Raw genomic sequence first — 21,202 nt, 5'->3', positions numbered from 1 at the left:
TGTGGTAAGACAGTGAGATTATGCCTTATTGACAGTAGGGAATCGCCCACAAAGAGGCTGTATGAATGTCCCCATGTCAAAGGATAGTGATCTTTGTGGATGGTTCAATGAAAAATCAATCTAGTGCTCAGCATCATTCAAAAAGAGAAATTATTAGGAAAGAAATAGACATCAAAAATGTAAAGCCTCAGTATACCTTTCTAAAGAGCTATGGTGTACACATCTTGAATATTGTGTGCAGTTCTAGTCACCCCAGCAAAAAATATATGTAACAGGGATAAGGGTAAAAAAGAGAGAACCAAGGATGATCATAAGGATGTAGCAGTTTCTTTACAGAGACAGAGACTTAAAAAAAAAATAATTTTCTGTAATTAAAAAAGAGGTTGTTAAAGGACATGACAGGTGCATAAGATTATGAATAGTTTGCAGAAAGTTAATAGAGCAACTGTGACAGGATATACAAAGTGAACCAAATGAAACACTTTTTCATATACAATGTTGAACTTATGTAACTCAGCTATCATAGAACACTTTGGATGCTAAAATTAACTTGTTCAAAAGAAATTTGTCAAACTCATTCAGGTTAGGTCTGTCAGTTTTATTCAATGAAATATCTAGATGTAGTCTCTAGATGAGGAAGGACCCTAACCTACTTTTTTTCTGGGAGCAAATCTGAGAAGACTCTTCTTTTACTTGCTATGATTTTATATTCTTTCTTTAACCTCTGCTATTGGCATTCTCTCTGTTTGTTTATTAGAAGCAGAAGCATATACCCTGTCTGAGAAGAGAAGGCTCGTTCTACATTAGGTATAGAGCCTGTATATGCAATAATTTAACAAAGGGAAATGAAGACCTGTTAATGGGATGAAAGCAAATTAAGAGATGTCATCAAAGCTATGGGACAGTTATACTTCAGGTGCAAAGGGTAAAGAACATTTCTGACAGCCCCAGTGTTGCCTCCAGTGTTGATACAGAAAATCCTAGACACCTAGCTACTAAGTCACTGTTCTTAACAAAGAACTAGTTGACCTTATCATAGTTGGAAGCATTAATACCTCAGAGAAGCCACTGTTATGTCTTGAATGACAGCTATTTCTGTAACATCTGGTCCTTTCAGCTTAGCTGAGTAGGTGGGGGATGCATTTAATGGCTGCTGAAAGTGCAAAATCTTTGATATATAACACCTCAGGTTAGAAAAATTAAGTCCCATCCACATAATTGCATCATTTGTAAGAGAGTATGGTGAATCTCCTAGGGAAAGGCGAAACTGCAAGATACTTAGCCTGATTTTAGAGCTGTACAGGAATGGCACAGGAAGAAATTGACTTGCTTATATATTGTGTATATGGCTGCAGTATTTCAATCATACCATCATCTAATTAACGAGTGTAGCTACCATGCAGTATGATGATCAAATGGCCTCATACAGTGATGAGACGTGTATCATTCAAATATGGAATTGTGCTGTATATAATCTAATAAATAATTTCATTTAGCACTGCTGTAATTTCTTCCTACCTCTTTCTTACCCTTTTTGTCAAATGGACCAAAACAGTGATCAGAGTAAGACTACTTCTTCATTACTATCAGTGAAGAAGGTACTGAGATTCAAATCACTAGTTAGACTTGGATCTGACTAGGAATCCTATCTGTCATTGCATCAAGTATATATCTGTAATAAAATCAAGAAGATACACTGATTCAAGTTTCTTAGCCTACTGAAGTATGTTGCTTAAATTGTTTTGAAACAGTCTGTATGTTAACCTTTCTAAGGTTTGAAATGGCAACACAAGTAGTTTATAACATTTCTCAATGATTTTTTTCAATATTTCTATGGTTTTTGAGAAAAATTGAAACTGACATTCTTCAAACTTTTATCATAGATCTTTTCAGAGAAGAAATTTTATAGTGGTTAACATAACTGGGTTGCTTTTTTTCTATTTGTTTCTGGGAGCTGATTTAAATGTGAACAACCTGTGATTTCAATCATGCTAGTGATTAAGTCGTAGTTTATGAGTGTCAGTCCAGACTTTCACAGCTAAATGTCTAATATAAAATTAAATGGTTCATTAAGAGAACACTTTATTATCAGTTGTTCTTAATTACTGACTTGCATGGAGAAATGCAAATTCCTAGTAGCTATATATTTTTTAAAAATATCAGTTAGCAGTGGGGTTAGATAAATAGCTAATGGTAGTTCAACAGCTATTTTATTAGCTATTTTTATTAACAGTAAACCTTATCCTGTTTGCAGCTGATGGAAAATGGAAGTGTAAAGCATTAAAACCATGGGGATACTAGCTAAACTCTCAAAATACAGTAAAATAGCCATTCTGTTCCAAAGCATCAGGAAAAACCTCAGCAGAAGGAAAACAGGATTTGCATTCTATAGAGATCAAAAAACAAGAATTCTTCGAAGCAAAGAGGGAAATGGGAAGTTTGTTCCTACCTATAAGCATATTAATGTCAGCAATGACAAGAAAAGTAATTGTTAGTAAAATTGCATCCTAGCAACCACTACCTTCATTAAGTTGATTGTATATGCTGTGAGCTTGTTAACGGTCCTTATGGAGCCAAATCACTGTGTCAAACAGGAATAATTCCTCTTTAAATTAGTTCCCAGGAGTGGCCATTAGTTTGTGTGCATGAAACCAATTTTGCTGTAGGTTTATTTAATCCTTCTCAAAGAAGATTTGCCTGAACTCTTGAATCCAGGAAGGGGTGAAAATGCCCTCAAAGCTGAATAGCTTTCCTTCTGCTGGGTCAGAAACATAATTACAATGTTTTCAGCCTTAACAGAAATATAAAAGTAAACTAAAAATCAGGGTTGTCTTATGTTATTGACCAACATTAAAGGGAAAATATTGCATTGATTGGCAGATGGACCAAAATATATAAGTAAATTATTTCCTTCATATCTGGAATGAAGAATAAAAGACAGAATATACTATTTAGGGCAGAGTTTTACAGAATGTGGTTTATGGAAATAAAGAGATGACCTTCTGTGAAAATTGTATCAGTAGTTACAGCAACGTTTGATCTTTTACCTTCTAATCAATAGAAGCTAAAGTTGAAAAAAAGTGGTAAACGAAATGAAGTTATAAAAGCAACAGTAATGTAACTATTAAACCTCCTGCCTAGTTCACATGGATATGTAGGTACCTAATTTAGATATCTTTTAGTTTTGGGATATTCTGATTGTGGCCTTTGTAATTTGCAGTACTTTTAGTGAATTTTATTTTTTAAAAAAGCACATTTTCTTTCATTTGCACCTAATTTTTTTGTTTCATCTATTTTTCAAAGCGTTATTTCTCTACTAATTAATTTGTCCTTTTCTCTATGACAGGTTACTATCTTCCTTTGTTCTAGGTCATGTTTATATTTACTTTCAAGCTTCTGTAGGTTTTCCATTATTTTTGATTAAATAATTAAGATTTCTTAAATTTATTTCTTTTTAGTGGAGAATCTGTACATGATGCTAACCTGTCTTGACTTCTGCTCTTTTTTGCTTTCTAGAAAAACATTACTGACTCAAAATTATTCTAAACATTTTTTTTTAAATGTATTAACAGTGAAGAGCAATGAAGTAAGCTAGTGAATATGTTTAAATTATATATAGTTGTAGCACATAATTAGAATTCACTTTATTGCTGTATTTATGGGTCAGGGTGTCCTCATTCAGTTAAATTTTATGACGATTTGGAAAGGATTCAACTAATTGAAATTTCTTGACTTTTCAGATTTAATATTCTTAATTAGAGGTACTCTAAGGGTTTCAAATGATCATTCTATTTTATTTAAACAGTTTTAAAATAATGGGTCTCCTGAATCTGTAAATTATTTCACAAGTCAGATCTTAAGAGTTACTAGGATATCTTTGGGTTTAGTTTTAATATTTTGCTTTCTGTTCTGCATGAGCTACTTTCTGAATTGTGTGGATGTGTATGTTCTTGTGTTTCAGATTGGAGAATTCATATACCTGATGGAGGGAACAGGTGATATACCTTTGCCTTCAGGATTGCTTCCAATGGATAGTCCCAATGTTTTGCATGTTAGCAGTACATTAGAAGGTAAAGTGAATAGAAGGGAGAAGAGTAATATAGAGCAAATAATTATCTTTTGCAAATATCCTTTAGTCCCCATGCATTTTTTTGAAATTAATTAAATGCATCTGGCAAAAGCAGTTGTTTATAATGAAGTGCAAGAAAGATATTACAGTGTAACTATCAGATATTTCTTTTAATGTTGTCCAGTTCATTCTCTTCAGAGCAGCAGGTGGTTGTTAGCTATCTTCTTCAATTTTCTTGTATTGTTTTCAACTTAGTCTACATAAATATTTTTTCATAATGTCTCTTATACTTCAGAATATAGTTTGTAGCCAGATGAATGAGGACAAGTCACCTTTAGCTAGAATTTTTCTGGTTTTAAAACACTTGAGTTTTGTATGTGGTGTTATGATCTGACAGTCAATCGAATAGTTTTGTCTTCAAACAGCCAGTGATAAAATGCTGTCGGTCCTATTTCAGAATCAGTGTAGCTATTGTTTGTAATAACTGTTGGTGGCTTCTTTTAGAGTAGGTGCAACCATGTGGAGGGATAAAAGAGTGGCTGTGTTGTGTAGGTAGTGGAAAGACTTTTTAAATCTTTCATTACTGTCATAATAGTAGTAACACGAAAGTCTGGGGTTTTTTATTAACTATCTAAAGCAAATTTTGGGTTGAATTTCAGCATATGCTAGTTTTTATTTCCCTATTGTGATTAAAAATAATTTTAAAAAATTACTACTGGAGTAAATAGCATGTATTAGAGTAATAGCATGTAACTAAACATCAAAGGAATTTTGTATTCTAGCTTTTTGGAGATTAGAGATTTTAAATACTCTATGCAGTTATTCTAGCAGCTGAGAAATACAGGTGTTTTGTTTGTTTGTTTGTTTTTTTCCTACTTAACAGGTCCAAGTTCAGTAAAGCCAGTTTTACATCTGAAATGTGGTCTTGCTCAGATTCTTGAAGAAAATCTGAGGATTCCATTAATCAATGAGTCAAGAGAGAAGGCTCTGGCCATTGCTGCACAACAGCAGATGTCAACTGTTGAATATGAAAGAAGGAAGATCACAGGGACTCTGCAGAGCAGTAGTGTTCGAGTTGCAACTGCATTGTTAGGGCTGTCCAGAGTAGAGGTGAGAAACACAGTTATCTATTACTGCAGTTATTCAGTTGTTCTCAATTTGTAGGACTGAATTTTTTAAGTTTCAGGAAATAGTGTGAAGTTATGGTGTGTTTTTTTTTTTTTTTTTTTTTTTTTCCCACACATTCTGTAATCTGACAGTTACTAATAATAATTCCCTTCAGACACTGCAATATTTTACATGTTTATTCTGAAGCTGCTTCCTCACATTTTCCTTTACGAAATCTTCGCTGCTGTTAAAAAGAGCATTATGATTTTACTTCAGTTAGCTTGTGAAGAACACCCCTTGATTGAAAAAGTTTTCATACACTGTGTATATCTGTATTAGTATCTTTCCTTATGCACATGTAAGAAATTAAAATTCTCAAACAGAATTTTTTTTTCTTTCTTTTATTAAAAAAAAAAAAAAATAGACTTTGATTGTAAATCCAAAAGCAGGAAAGAATTTTTCTTGTCTTGCGATCAATACAAAATGGTTTTGGAAAACCACAAATCTTCCTCATAAGCTGTAGCTCCCTATGTATACATCATTCCAACCTAGAGATATTTTCCCAAGGTTTCAGAATCTAAAAACAGAAAGTCTGCCCTAGGTAGTCTGTTAAACATTCAATGAGTACTCCTGAATAATTTTATAATAACAGTATTGCCAAATAAGCAAGATTTTTTCTCATGTAGAATTCAAATGTAACCTTCTATGGATGATGGCTGCACTGTGGGCTTTAATTTGCCTTGTGAACCTGACGTTCAGATTCACAGATTGCTGGGCATCTGTGTTATTCCAGTTTTCCAGTTAGACTGTTCCCTGAGTATAGTTATCACTGCAACATGATTCCCGGTACTAAGAGGAAGAGAATTTTCCCTGGTCTCTTGATGTTGCTAAATTTATGCCTTTTGTTTACAGATACATTTTAAAAGTAATATAAATAGATTTAATCTGTAACATGCTTGTAGTGGAACAAGAAATGTAACCATGTAATCTAGACTCAAATAGTTTTCTTTTGGATTATAACTAATCCACTACTGTGGTAATATTTTATAAATTTTTCATAATTGAAGTCCCTTAATACCACAGTCATTTAGCAAATACTTGATGAAGAACTTGACTGCTCTGAAGCTGTGGATGTAATCAAGACAGAACATAATAGGAACACTCTTTGTACCACTAGGTATGCTAAAATCTGAGTTCTAAAATTATATGTATCATAGAGGAGTGGAGGACAATCAGATTAGTTATAAAACACATAATGATGGATACTAACAGTGAATAAATTATCATGTGAGTAGTGAAACTAATATGAAGAAAGAAGTATTTTGCCTCATGTACAGAAAGTCTCATAATTTCTTATGACAAATAAAATGGAGAAGTTCTGCTGTATACTGATGTAGAAGACTTTACACATTAAAAATATGTCAGTATGGTAAACCACTATGCAGATTAAATTCCGAAAGGTGATCCTAATAAGTTTTTGTTATAAATTCTAATTTATTATCTGTATAAAAGTGACAGTATAGAAATTCTGGTGACATTTACTGAAGAAACGTTTTTTGAGGGAGGCTCATGTTCTGCAGTTAAATTTGGAGCTGAAGTATGGGTTTAGGTTCACTGTGTAAGTTGCCCCACCACCACCACCAAAAAGATCCCATCCACAGTTCCTGTGATTTGATGAATTATTTAGACTCATGAAATACTTTGGAACATATGTTGTAGGTTAGAGATAAATCTAGAATCTCTGAAGATCTGTTACTCTCTCTTCTATTGCTATTCCACCTTTCCACTCACTTTCTGCAGGTCTAATTGTGTTATATAATGGATGGACAGAAGGGAAAATGCCCTTACGTTATTAATACTTGGTCCATTTGTTTCCTGCCAAATTAAAGAATAACTAACTAACTAATTGCATGCTTTCCATTCTTATTAAACAGTACCTTTTACTCACGATTACTTAAATCACACAGAAAATAGCAAGAAAGGTAGGCTGTATTTTTGAAGTCAACCTGGATATGTGGGTTTAGTAACTTGTGCTTTATGTTTTTACTCGACCCATCTATATGCATGGTTGAAAGTCCTAGCTATTTTTGTACAGTGTTTTTATTGTTTTTCCTTGCTGTAAGAATCAAAGATCTATTGTGATTGACTATAATGAATAGAATTACTAAAAAAAATAATGAGTTTTTATTTCTTTCCCATAAAAGTTATTGTGCTGATCAGAACCTATTTATGCTGTTGGGTTTTTGTGCTAAATGGTGTTACTACTGAGCCAGTGTTAGATAGTGTGCAATCTCAGTACAGAATTGACAGTCAACAAGTCTGAGGAGCTTGGAAATGGGCATTCAATGGAAAGGAGCAGGAATATTAGTTAAATCTTTATTCCTAAATTTTACTTTATAAATTAGGTTAAAATCGGCTCATTAAACTGTTCTGCTTAAACCAGAATTTTAATAGTTTATTTTATAGTCTTGGGCACCGAAGGACTTACCAGCAGCAAAGTTAAGTAGTTAACCTGCCATCTCCCTCCCTGGCCCCAAAGGTAAACTCTACTGCCAACACAATCCGAACCATTTGTTAAAGAATTTTTTTTTGGTGCTTAAACTTTGGTATAATTAAGAAAATAAACAAATTTGAAACCAAATAGCATCAGAATTTAATAAAGCAGTTAGAGAAATTAAGTAATGAAGAGACAGGAAGCAAGGATGCTGTTGTGGTTTAGGCCTGATTGGCAGCCAACCACAATGCAGCAGCTCTCTCTCCCTTCCCCTCCGGCAATGAGAAGGGACAGAGAGCCAGGCTTGGGGTTCAAGATAGGACTGGGATGGGGGAAAATCCCCCTTTTATGATCACAAGCAAAAGGCAGACTCGTTAAGGGAAGAAAAAAAGAACATACATTTATTACAGACACTAACAACACATAAGAGAGTAGGACAGTGAGAAGCATTGTCACATCTTGAGAACACCTTCCCCCTACCCCTCCCTTCTTCCCGGGCTCAGCTCTGCTCCCGATATCTCTACCTCCTCCCTCAGTGACGCAGGGGCAGGGAATGGGGGGTGCAGTCAGTGCTGCCACTTCCTTCATCTTCGGTGAGGGGAGTGTCCAAAACTTGTTCCTCCTGCTCCATCGTGGTCCCCCTCTCACAGCAGACAGTCCTCCACAAACTTTCTCCGACATGAATTCCTCCCACAGGCCGCAGCATTCCCCACACTGCTCCGTCATGGGTCACTAACTTCCTCCGACTGGATTCTCTCCCATGGCTGCAGCCCTTCCTGAGCTGCTCCGGTGTGGGACTCCCCCGCATGCTGCAATCCTCCCAGCGCTGAATTACAGCAACGGGGCTACCTTTTCCCATGAGACCCCGGCCTTCTTCGGGCACAGAACCTTGATCATCTGAGCAGGAACAACAGGCCACAAATCAGTGTCTTCTCCACCGTAGATCTTCATGGGTGGCAGGGGGGGCTGCCCTGCCGTCTCACCACAGGATACAGGGGGGTCTCTGCTCCGGCACACCTCCCCCCTCCTTTCTTCCTCCGTTCCTCCACTGACCTTGGTGTTCAAGCAGCTGCAGCGACTCCTCCTCACAAGTCCGACTGCCCGTCACCACATCCCTTCTTAAATACGTTATCGCAGAGGTGCAGCCGATTGGCTCAGTTTCCCAAACAGAAGTGGAGCTGACGTGGAGCTGGGGGAGCTTTGAGAAGCTTCTCACAGGGGGCCGCCCCAATAGCCCCCTCCCCTGACACCGAAAAACTCCACCACTCACTCAACCCAGGACAGATGCAAAAGCAATAGGAATCCAAAGGTGTAGAACTCAATATTTAAAGGAAAATGAGAGACTAAAATCAGTAGCCTTGTGCTATTTAATTCTTTTAATATATACCCTATAAATACATACAAGACATAAACCCCCAGAAACTGAATAACAACTTGTCTGCATGACCATTTCTGACTGTGAAATATTAGGAAAGTTTTGATTTTTATTTTATAAGTACACAATAGTGTTAATTTCTTACCTCTTGAGTATTTTATTAACTTGATTCCTCCTAAAATATTTTTAGGTATTAGTAAAGGGAATACATGATGTAAGTCTCTGCCACTATTAAGGTTGGGAATGGCATTACTGTGAATAATTACAAATTGCCTTTGTTAGTGAAAAATAAAAGAAAGTTGTATGTGGGAAGTTTAAGTGAACACAGATAACAAGAGAAGAAAGAGAGTATCTAGAAAGAAAGCGGAGAGAATGTGGAAGAACATAACTTGTTTAGACTGAAGTTGTTAATGGTGGTAAATAGAGGGAAGTGAATAAAAAAAAAAAGAAGGAAATAACAGAATGACAAGAATTCATTCACTTGGGTATGCAAGGGAAAGGATTTTGCAGTCAGTGAAGTGAAATTCAAAATAACGTGCCTCTGTTTTCCTGTTTTCTAGAATCTACCTAAAGAGGCACAAATTAGACCCAGTTTCTAGATACAGGTCTCTTTCTTCATAGTCAGATGTGACAGTAATCTCCTTATATAATTAGACATTATGATAGGAAAGAAAGAGAAGTCCTGTTCTACAAGAATCCCGAAACTAAGGCTTTCTAAAAAGTATTTACATAGGCTCCATTTTGCCTTCCTTTGAATGCATGGCTCATAGAAGCTTGCACAACAGGTCTCTGTATCCTTAGCCATGTTCCAGATCTTAGGACACTGCATTTTCTTTCTATCCTGCTGTCCATGTGGCTAAGCAACACTGAGTATTTTTATCTTAGTACATCATGGTGGTGGTGATAAGTTTTCGTTTTGATCAATGGAAAATGAGCAGAGGCTTTGTGCACTTGAAGCTATGGTTTCTGCTGCTTGGCTGATGTGACAGAATCTGATCCTACATTTGTCCAGCTCTGATCTTCAAAGTTTGTGCTCTTCATAGTCCCCCAGGATTCAAGAAAGATTTTATAATCTTCCATGTGGTTATGGGAAAGTTGTAAACTCAGTTTGAACAGTTTGCTTTTAAAAATACAGGTGGAGGTTTTTTTGAAAGTATCATGGTGTCCTTGAAGAGAGAAGATACTGTAATTAAAAGTTACATTAAACATCTTTGAAAGGGAATGAACTTTTCACAGAAGGAGCTGTGGTCAGATTTCAATTTGTTGAATTTATGAGTGGGACCAATGTCTTTTATATTACAACATTTATCTTTTTATATGAGATTAAGGGAGGTGGCAAACATGATTGATCACAGGGATCCTGAAAGATTGAGACCATAAAATTCTTTTATTCAGGAGGAATGGTTTTAGAAGTTGATCCTGAAGGGAAGGTCTTCTAACTAATTAATTCATTAATTAATTCCTGGAAGGGGCTAAATTAGGATTTGGAAAACACTAATATACAAGTAAAGAGTAAGGTGGCTCAGTGCACTAATAGAATCTGCCATCCTTTACACATAGAAAGTGCATATGGTAAATCTAAGAAAATACCTTGGAAAATCAGTTTTTGAAAAATATTAGGTTTAATTCTGATGCTTTATATACCTTCCAATCCTTTTTTGAAAAATTTTTCTAAAAAATAAATTAATCCTGGGAACTGAATACAAACACTGCTCTTAACTGGTGATAACAGTTCCACACTTTGGATTATCATGAACTATTACATTGATGTAGTACATGTTGGAATCTATCTTATTGTAGCACAGCAGCTTTAGACCTGCAATTGATAATGATAGTTAAAAAATATTAAATTCCATTTAGCTCTCGCTGCCTTGAAAAATGCTAAAAAGAAGGAGAGCAGCTGCAACTTTTATCTGCATTGTGTTGGGTATTTTATCTTTTCTTGGAAAGGTTACCCTTTGAGGCAACAGGGTTTAGTCTTGTGTGTGTTTGCAGGATTTTCTTCTTACTTTTTAAAAAAGAACTGTCTCTCATAAAAAATATCTTCATCCTTTACTGTTTGACAAGGTACCAGCAAATATTTGAAATGTTCATAGGCAATGAACTAACTAGCTGTCTTTCCTCACGTGTCCTTAAAAATGAGAGAGCATGAACAAGGATCTTAAAATAAAGTACTTTGGTGATTTTTTTAAATCATAAGATATCTCTTCAGGATAATATAAATGTGTTCAGTGCTCTACCAAAGGTCATCTTATGATCATTTTGTCAATTAAAACTTCCCAAAACTTTTAAATCATGTTGGATTTTTATTTCAGTGCTGGAAAGTAATCTAATGACCAAAATCATTTGTAGGTATAAAGTTATATTTTAATATGCAGAAGATCAAATTCAAATTTAAACTGGTAAATACATGTAGTTATTTTGTTTTGGAACTTCCCATTATAAGTGAAAATTAAATACCTTTTTCCCACTGAAAAGTCTTCTATCATTTCAGTCCTATCAGAGAGAAATAGAACTTGCTGTTAATATATCACTGAATTATTAGCACCTATTGATTTTTTAAATTTATTTTGTGTGTATGTGTGTGAGAGAGGGAGAGTACTATCAGTGAACTTCCATTCTTGCATGATAGAAATTAATAAACACTGAGTTCAGGTTTTCAACTCACATAACAATTCTTCCTGCCCCTTCTGTAAATTATATTTGCACCACTTCTGTGGTATTTTTTCTAATACATTAGAAAAAAAACTATGTTAACTTTTTGTTTTTATAAGTATTGTTTTAGTCACATACATCTGTCTAGTTGTTCTTCATAGAATTAGAATCTTGAATAGTAATCTGTTTCTGTATTTATTGTGCAAACAAATTATACTATCAACTAAAGCTTAACAGGTTCCCAAATTCCATATGTACTTTGTATTTAACCACATATTAACACTTTGGATGGATAGATTAATGGGCAAAACAAAGCAATGGCAGAATGTATGTCTGCTTTCTAAAACCAACAAGAGAATGTCAGCTTGTATTAAAACAGACAAAAAAAAAAAAAAAAAAAAAAAAAGGGGAAACAAACCACCAACCCAAAGCGAAACCCCAACCCAGCTGATTTGAACAGTAATTTGTCAATATTATCCTTAATAGTAATCCTTAAGAACAATCAGCTTTCCTTTTAAATTGTCTTTTTGAATTCCCAAATAGATCTCCACTACTTGTCCTATTGCAATATGTATTGTGACACTGGCTGTCCTGGTATTATTTTAAATCAGCAGGCTTTGAGAATAAACCAGTTTTCCTAGCACAACCTGTATATTTCTGTATTTACCTCCTCCCTAGATTTGCTTCAAGATGATTTGCAGTAGTCATTAATTCAAAGACTAGTCTATAAAAAAGATGTGACTAGTTTCATATTTTGAATTTGTTCAACTTAAAATTAATCTCGAGCATTGTAGTTATACTGTTACTGGATTGAAAATGGCAATTTTGAGCAAGTAGTATATTAAATCATTGCATTATTCCTGTAATGGTATCTTACAGGAGTCAAATTTAGTTCAATAAGAAGTTTAGTGCCTATTTTGATCTTCCCTTTACATACTATACTAATCCTTTAATAATATGCTTCATGGTATTGATTAGCAATGCTTTTTATCAAGAGGAGGATCTTATTTGTGCTTAAAATTAACTTTAAATGTTTTGATTTCTAAAATATATTTTTCAATGTTAAAGTATCAAAGTAGCTCAGCTAACTATATAGTTATCTCTTGCAAAATAGTAACATAATTTTTCTTTTCATACTTTTTTTTCTTCAGAAACTTTATGAAGTAAAAGAATAAACATCTGTCTACATCTGATATAAAATATATTTTTCTTTCCATGTTTTTTCTCCCTTTTTCTTGTCTTCCTTGAATACATATAAGCCACAATTGCAGAGTAGTTTCTGGGTAGGACGTGGTTTTACTGTAAATCTCAAAATACATTTGTCTTAAGTGAATGTTTCAGATGCATGGTGTCTAAAAAAATTGTACAAGACAGTTTTTATTTGGAAGGATCTCTCAACAATTTCTATATTACTTGCCTAATTACCAATTCAATTTTAGAATTATACCCTTAAGCCAGTATAATTTGACATTTCTTAACGTGACATTATTATGAGATGATTGTTCATATGTATATGTTATTCCTTCATTTGCAGAGACATGCACTCCTGAAACCTCGTAAATTCCCCCCAGAGTTGAGGTATGTGGATTACAGTGTAGAAGTGAGCATGCAAGAATTCTTTGAGGTTCCTGAGAAGTTATCTATTCCAGTATTAGCATCAAGCAGAATTAATTTGAAAGTTCCATCAGCAAAAGACCTTTCACATCAGGACCCAGGTAAGAATAATAGGTTAAATATGAATTTTTTTTTTTGGAGATAATATGCATGTTTAAGTTTTTCCTAAAAAGGTTCAGAAAACGATCTTTCTCTCCATTCTACTATTGATCAAATCCTCAACCTTGTCTTTGTCATCACTACCTGAGTTCTATCTTACTAGCACAAAACAGTGCTCTCCACTTGCCCTTGGTTTTCTCAAAGCCACACAACCACAGGAAACTTGCTCTAAAAGATAAATTAGTTTGGTTTATCTGACTGATTATGATTTATTTGTGCTCATTTCTCACTGGAATTTCTCATCCAGCACTGGTCTGTGCTCAAATTGTGCCAGTTATACTGTTTGCTTCTCCTCAGTCAGCCAGTGGGAGGTGTCAACTAATTGTATGTTGTTTTCTGTCTGTTCCTGATCAATGAAAAGTTGTGTATTAGCCTTCAGAGTGATCTTGTCAGCTTTGGTCAATCTCTGTTGCCTCTATTTTTTCTAGTATCTGAAATGCCATATTGAAATCTTAATTACTTTCTTTTTTGCTTGGCTTTTATTTTGATCCTTTCTTTGCTGGCTGTTTTTTATTTTTTTTTTTTTTTTCCTTATGCTTTATTTGAAAATATAGGTTTTCATTTCTTAATATAGGTTGCATTTCTTAAAAAATCTCAAGTGGCTGAGGCAACGAGGATTATTTAGCCTGGATAAAAAGAGACTGAGGGGAGACCTTATCGCTCTTTACAGCTAACTGAAAGGAGGTTGTAGCGAGGTGAGTGTTGGTCTCTTGTCCCAAGTAAGAAGTGATAGGACAAGAGGAAATGGCCTCAAGTTGCGCAAGGGGAGGTTTAGATGGGATATTAGGAAAAATGTCTTCACCAAAGGGGTTGTCAAACACTGGAACCGGCTGCCTAGGGAAGTGATGGAGTCACCATCCCTGGAAGTATTTAAAGGACATGTAGATGTGGTGCTTAGGGACATGGTTTAGTGGTAGACTTAGTAGTGTTGGGTAATGGTTGGACTTGATGACCTTAAGGGTCTTTTCCAACCTAAATGATTCTATGATAAAATTTTGTCTATATTTACCTGCTAGGGTATCTGTGCATGGTGATATCACAGCTACTGTAATGTCCCACTAGTATCTGATAACAGCACAAATAATTTTTGGTTTTGCTACTTATAATGTAAGTAGTAGTTTTCTTAGGAAATTTAGTAAAGGCCTGAATTATAGTCAGTTCATCCATAGGTTTTTTTCATTGCTTCTTCTCTTGATCAGTAGAGTCCTTCTGCATGTTTCTGCAGTATAGATCTCCAAGTGTCATTGGAATCAGTCATGTACTTTCATAGTGTATGTTTGTTTTCATACTTGGTGTATCCCTTGTGTTTTTTTTTTACTTTTCTAGAATAAAAATAAGGAATTTCTTGTTTTTCTCTGACAGCAATCTTTTTGTTACAGATTCATTCTACTTAGATTACAGTATCTGTGCTGTAAAACATGTTAGGGTGTCACTAAACATGTTTTTAGGAAGATGACAATAGTTATTGCAGTATTAGAAGCAAGACTAGCCTGATGAGGGCATAGAGAACTATCAGTCAGTAGAAGTTTTAGAATAGCTGTATCACAGATTGAAGGCTGAAACATTTATTGAGTGACAGGATATTTAAATCATAGTTAAAATCCTTTTGTTGTCAAGTTAGAAAATAATTGCCTGTGTTTGTAATAATTGATGTAGAGGTAAACTAAAAAGAAGTCGTAATGTCTTTGTTGAGTGTTGTAGGGCATTCCTTGGATTGTACTGTATAAGAGGGGAATACCAGCTGGGAGAGAGAGAAAAATCTGCACACACAAATCTGATAACGACATAATAAGACCTTCATCATGATCTTAGAAAAAAGGTTGTTAACTGACCAGATGGCAGGTCACTGTTGCTTAGCAACTTCTCAGATTATTTTTAAAGTTGAAATGTGAATGAGTGTATCTGAAAATTTTAGAATATTAATTGCTAAAAGGTAGTGAAGAAACTACATTGCAGTAAGGAGGTGGTTATTTTACTGTTAGTTCCTACTGCTTCTTTATCCATCAAAGGAAATTATAAAAATATCTGAAAGAGGGAAATAAGAAATGGAAAATCAGAAACTAAATCATATTACAGTGAACACAATCTTTTTGATATTTATTTTTTCTTTCTAGGACACTTAAATAGTTGCATGAGGGAGCAGTAATGTCAAGATGATGCAGAAAACTAAATGGGGCTTTGATAATGAATTTAGAGAGGTGGTGAGTTAAGGAACAGCTGAAAAGGGAATCTGAGATACGCAGCGGATAACATGATAACAGACAAAGATGTGTTCAGTACAAAGACAGGGCTGTCTGAGTCAATGTATTTGTTGTGCTAATGGGGAAACACAGGAATATTTACAGGCTCTTAGAAAATCTAAAATTGTGACAGAAGTCCCCAGGTGGTGTTCCTGAAGATGGAGGCAAAACACTGGTCTCATCCAAAAATTTTAACTTCATGATCTGAAGAAGAAGCAGTATTTTAGCCATGGTGGTAGTTTTCCTTAGGGTGGGAGTAGCTGCTTCCCTGAAGAAATGACAGAGTACTGAGATTTATGAAGAAAAACAAAGGTGGAAGCAAACTGACTAAAATCGATCCTTGGATCAGAATTTCTTAGACTGCAGTAGTAGGAAAAGATTCCAGCCAGTATTTTAAGAACTCTGCCAAGAGGGAAGTAGAAGGTAAAAATCAATGCTAATGAACACATTTGCTCGTAAAATGGATCTTGTTAAATAACCTTATTGCATTTTTGGCAGTATTACAGGTGTAATAGATAAAAAGAATACAATATGTTTACCTTACTTCCAATATGACATCCTAATCAAAACCCAAACTGACGTGCGGAAATAGACTCCACAATCTGATAGATTGTAAAGTAGGTATGTTTATTCAGCGCTGAGGTACACAGGGGATAACTCCTCCTATTGTGTACCCAACGTATGATGCTGTTACCTAAGATTTATAGAGCAAATGATTACATATTCATAATATTTCGCAATACGCCTATACATATTCAACACCTATCCCCGCTTCGTATTATAATTAGCATTTCCATAATCTCCTCCTAGTTGAGTCTGCGCAGTGTCTTCTGGTGGTGGTCGTGGGGGTCTTTGGGGATGAAGTCAAGCTCCTCTTCCTCCTGTCCGCTCTGTGACCCCAGGTTTTGCGCATACTCAGTTTCTTACTGGCTGTTGTCCAAACCGTGGGTCTAGTTCCAACCGGCTTGGTACTGATAAAGCCTAGAGAGCTCACCGTGTTTTATAAACTGTCTGCTCACTAAGCAGACAGTTAACCGTTATCTAAACTATTTCCCTTGAACTATTTTCTTTTGTTATACCCTTCTTGCTATTATCCCCTTCTTGCTATTCTCATGTTAACCCTTACATCCCCTGTTCCTATCTTGGCCCTGTATCAATCCCCCCTTTTCTTATTATACTGAGTAAATTCTTTTACTTCAGCAATCCCCCAAATAATATAAAGCCTCATGCATCGCTGTTATTCTTTTAAACATTCTCCAGACCCATAAATACAAAATGATGGTTAGTACTAATAAAATTCCTAAACTACCTAGTAGAATCACAATGGGGTGTATTATAATGTTAAGAATCCTTGTTGCAGAAGGCGACCAGCCGAAAAGAGTATCCCACCAGTTGTGACTTGCATCTTGTTTTGTTCTTTGCAAAACCCTGTTTATTTCTTTTGTATCATGGTGTATAGTAACTAAAGTTTTCTCTCCGTTTCTCTGAATTTCTCTCAAGATCCCTAACAAATCTTGATGTTTAATCAATTGCCTTACTAATGTAAGGTTCATTCCAATAGGTGTAGGTGATAATTCGAGATAATTTATGATTTTAGATTTTATCAACTGGTGGGAAACCACTGGTGCCTAATATACAAAGTCACACCCAGTAATCTTAACAAAGTTACAAATACAGAAATTAGAATGATTCCCAGTAAACAAAGTTACATTGTCAAGATCTATCTCTACCAATACACAAGCGGTTCTTAAACATATACAGCCTTGACCAGCATATATAATCACAGTTTTCTTACTATTATCTGGGTGAATTTCGAAGTGACAGATACTTTGCTCAGTGTTAAGGCATATGTCTCTGGTGTCAATTGTATTACTTTCACAGATGAACCCCTGTTGTTCTCGAGTAATACAAGATTCCACGTTTACAGTCTGCCATTTCTCATTCTCCTTCCGGGCCCATGCTCTATGCTCTGAAGGTTAGAGCACTGTATCCTCATGGTTCAACCCTAATGCGATGATGGGATGGATTACATAAACTGTAGCATTACGTATGGTGAGCACAAAGGCAGTAGCCATGTTAGTAGTGGAGTCATAGGTAAAATTCACCATAGTCCACTAAGATTGGAATCTTCTTTCAAAATTGGTAGCTTCGTCCCAAACAGCCTTTCGGATTTCAACTGGAAAAATTCCTTCATTCCCTTCCCTTATGATCAAGGCAGCGGTTGCCTGCAGCCATAACTGTGCCTGTATACAACTAAAAGCTAAAGACACATTATTCTGGGCCATATTAAGTGCATCTAGTATTAGTCTGTGATCTTGGTCCTCATTCTTTTCCCATATTGGCAATATTTTTGAGACTTGCCATTGACTAGTTCCCAATGCCAACAAAGATGACTGCAGAGGCTGCTTTAGCCTTGTTAAATCACTTGTTGCAGTGGCCAACTTGTTCATTAATACTTCTGAATCGATTCTATTCAAGACTCCCAACCCCGTTCCTAATACTCCAGTTAAATCTCTTTTTGTTCTGCTTTCAAGGTGCATTTGTTTTTGTGTCTATCTTGTCCAGCCCTTGAAAGATGTTTCTACGAAAGGAAGACAGGCTGGTTGGATTTTGGAGATATTAGTCTGTATTATCAATTCAACACGCTTAAGAGACCAATCTGGGTTAAATAATAATTGTTGTTGGCCCACATTCCTAATCATATATGGGCCAACTTCATAAATCTTAGGCCCTGGTTTTGTTTGGGGTTGAGTTGTTTGAGTTGTGTCTGGCGCTGTTGTTGTTGTGCTGGTTGTCTTCTCAGTTGTTGGTGTTGTTGTTGCGTTGTTTATTATTATATGAAATCTGAAGGATAATCCCAATATCGGCTGCCCCTTGACCCAGAGACATACTACGGAAATTGATTGGTTAAGAGTAGAGTTATACCAACAATCTGATTTTGTTGTATCACAGACTTGGTTTGCTAAAAGGGCGCCCGGTTCCCCAGTTTCCATACGTGTTCTTACTGTGATCTGTTTTGCTGCCCAGTGAGTAGACTCATTAATTGCTCTGCATCCTATTTTAATTTCTTGTCCCAATGTTCCCTGCAATTGTTGTACTCCTTGATAGGTGTGATTCCATTCTTCTTTTGAGCTCACATTTATCCCCTGTATAACTGTAGTAGCCAAATTTAGAGTCGTGTGTGTGCTGCCTATCCCCATACTTCCAGTATACCCAATGTGGGCCCGGGACCATGGCCGTTCACTGAACCTTTGACTATACATTAAAGGAAAAATGATTATCAGACTTATCGTGAGAAGCGTAATCTTCCTGGTTGAATTTGGGTAACTTTCCATGGAGATTTATGGGCTTTCTTCACTCGGGTGTGATGTATCCAGGCCGAGTATTCCTTAATCTTGATGGCTGTGAACGTCGTGAGCAGCACCTGGAATGGCCCTTCCCACCGTGGCTCCAAGGTTTTTTTCTGTAAGAGACTTAACATATACATAGTCCCCAGGTTGTATATCATGTACGGGTCCATCCAACCCTCTACCTCGAATACCAATTACATGTTTTCTGATCTTATTGAGTTGTTTCCCTAACGCCACCATGTAGGAGCTCATAATTTCATCTCCAATTTGTGTGGATATTCCTTTTTGTACCCCGTATGGTTGTCCATATAAAATTTCAAAGGGGCTCAGCCCTTCCCTTGCCCTTGGCCTTGTCCGTATGCGTAAAAGGGCCAAGGGCAAGGACTGAGGCCATGTCAGGTTTGCTTCTTGCCCCAATTTTACAATTTGCTGTTTGATTAAGTGGTTCATCTTTTCCACTTGACCGCTTGACTGAGGGCGGTACGGGGTGTGAAGCTGCCAATCTATACCCAAATGGTGGCTAATTTGTTGTACTACTTTTGAGACAAAGTGTGGTCCTCTATCTGAGGATATGATTGCCGGAACCCCAAATCGTGGTATTATTTCTTGTATCAGTACTTTAGTTACTTCCCGAGCCTTAGCGGTTCTAGTAGGGAATGCTTCTGGCCAGCCTGAAAAGGTATCAGTCAGTACCAACAAATATCGATACCCCCCTTTTCTTGGTAATTCTGTAAAATCTACTTGCCATTGTTGCCCAGGCCCGTTGCCCTTCCCAATCTGACCCATTTCTAGTTTGGGGGCGTTTTTGGGATTAGTCCGGAGGCAGATGTCGCATTGTCGAGTCACCTGCCTTACCGTGGTATACAAATTTCTGGCTACAATCTCTTTTATCAAATGACTATACAAAGCTTCTGCTCCCCAGTGTCTCTTTCTATGCTCCTCTCGTGTGAAATGCCATAGTAAACGAGAGGGGATAATTAACTTCCCCTGTGGGGTATAAGCCCACCCTTCCTTGTTATATGTCCCTTCCAGATCTGCAATAAGTTTCTGATCCTCCCTGGTATATTCTGGTTTACTTTCCAGGGAAATTTGCCTATAGGGAATAAGTGCTCCTTCAGTCTTTATCTCTATTTTGGCCGCCCGTTTTGCCTCCCTATCCGCCAGCTCGTTTCCTTTTTCCAATTCAGAGCTCACCTTTTGGTGTGCTTTAATATGCATAATTGCCACCTTCTCAGGAAATTGAACAGCTTCCAATAGCTTCAAAATTTCTTCCGCATGTTTAATGTTTTTCCCTTGGGAGTTCAATAGTCCCCTTTCTTTCCAGATTGCTCCATGTGCATGCACAACTCCAAAAGCATACTTGGAGTCCGTGTATATGTTTATGATCTTACCCTTAGCTAGTTCCAGGGCTCGGGTTAAAGCAATTATTTCTGCCTTTTGTGCAGACGTATTTGCAGGCAGAGGTCCTGATTCTATTACCTTTTGACTGGTGGTAACGGCATACCCCGCATGTCGATTACCGTTCAGGACGTAACTGCTTCCATCCGTGAACCAGCTCTCTTCATCCTTCATGGGGCTTTCTTTTAGGTCAGGGCGACTTGAGTATGTCGCCTCAATTGTTTCCAAGCAGTCATGGTGCACTGGTTCTCCCATGTTACCACTGAGGAAAGAAGCTGGGTTGATAATATTAGTGACTATTATCTGTACATCATCTTGTTCTACTAGTGCAGCTTGGTATCTCAGAAATCTTTGTGGGGAGAGCCAATGCCCTCCCTTCGCTTCCAGGACTGCCGACACTGTATGTGACACATAGACAGTCATTTTCTGGCCCAGAGTGAACTTCCGAGCTTCCTGTATGTTCAGTATCAGGGCAGCCACCGCTCGCAGACACCCAGGCCACCCTTTTGCAGTTGCATCTAGTTGTTTAGAGAGATAGGCGACAGCTCGTCGATATGGACCTAGGTCTTGTGCCAGTATTCCCAGGGCAATGCCCTGCTTCTCATGAGAAAAGAGAAGAAACGGTTTACTCACATCTGGAAGTCCTAGAGCCGGGGCCGACATCAAAACCTTCTTCAGTGAATCGAAGGCTCGCTCAGCCTCCTCATCCCATTCGAGGTGCGTCTGTTCGGTGTTTGTTAG

The 21,202-nt window shown here is 36.7% G+C and overlaps 1 protein-coding gene across 1 annotated transcript in view; it reads left to right on the top strand.

The window, feature by feature from the left end:
• The window catches only part of CFAP47 (cilia and flagella associated protein 47), a 341,806-nt gene that overhangs the window by 138,794 nt on the left and 181,810 nt on the right, over positions 1 to 21,202 (top strand). The window contains exons 43-45 of the mRNA XM_042788270.1: positions 3,962 to 4,070; positions 4,953 to 5,179; positions 13,235 to 13,415. Of these exons, the coding sequence (XP_042644204.1) occupies positions 3,962 to 4,070; positions 4,953 to 5,179; positions 13,235 to 13,415 (517 nt within the window). The remainder of the gene's footprint in view (positions 1 to 3,961; positions 4,071 to 4,952; positions 5,180 to 13,234; positions 13,416 to 21,202) is intronic.

This window comes from Tyto alba, unplaced genomic scaffold (assembly GCF_018691265.1).
Source record: "Tyto alba isolate M040663 unplaced genomic scaffold, T.alba_DEE_v4.0 Super-Scaffold_14, whole genome shotgun sequence".
NCBI lineage: Eukaryota > Metazoa > Chordata > Aves > Strigiformes > Tytonidae > Tyto > Tyto alba.
This window is presented reverse-complemented; position numbering and strand designations above follow the sequence as displayed.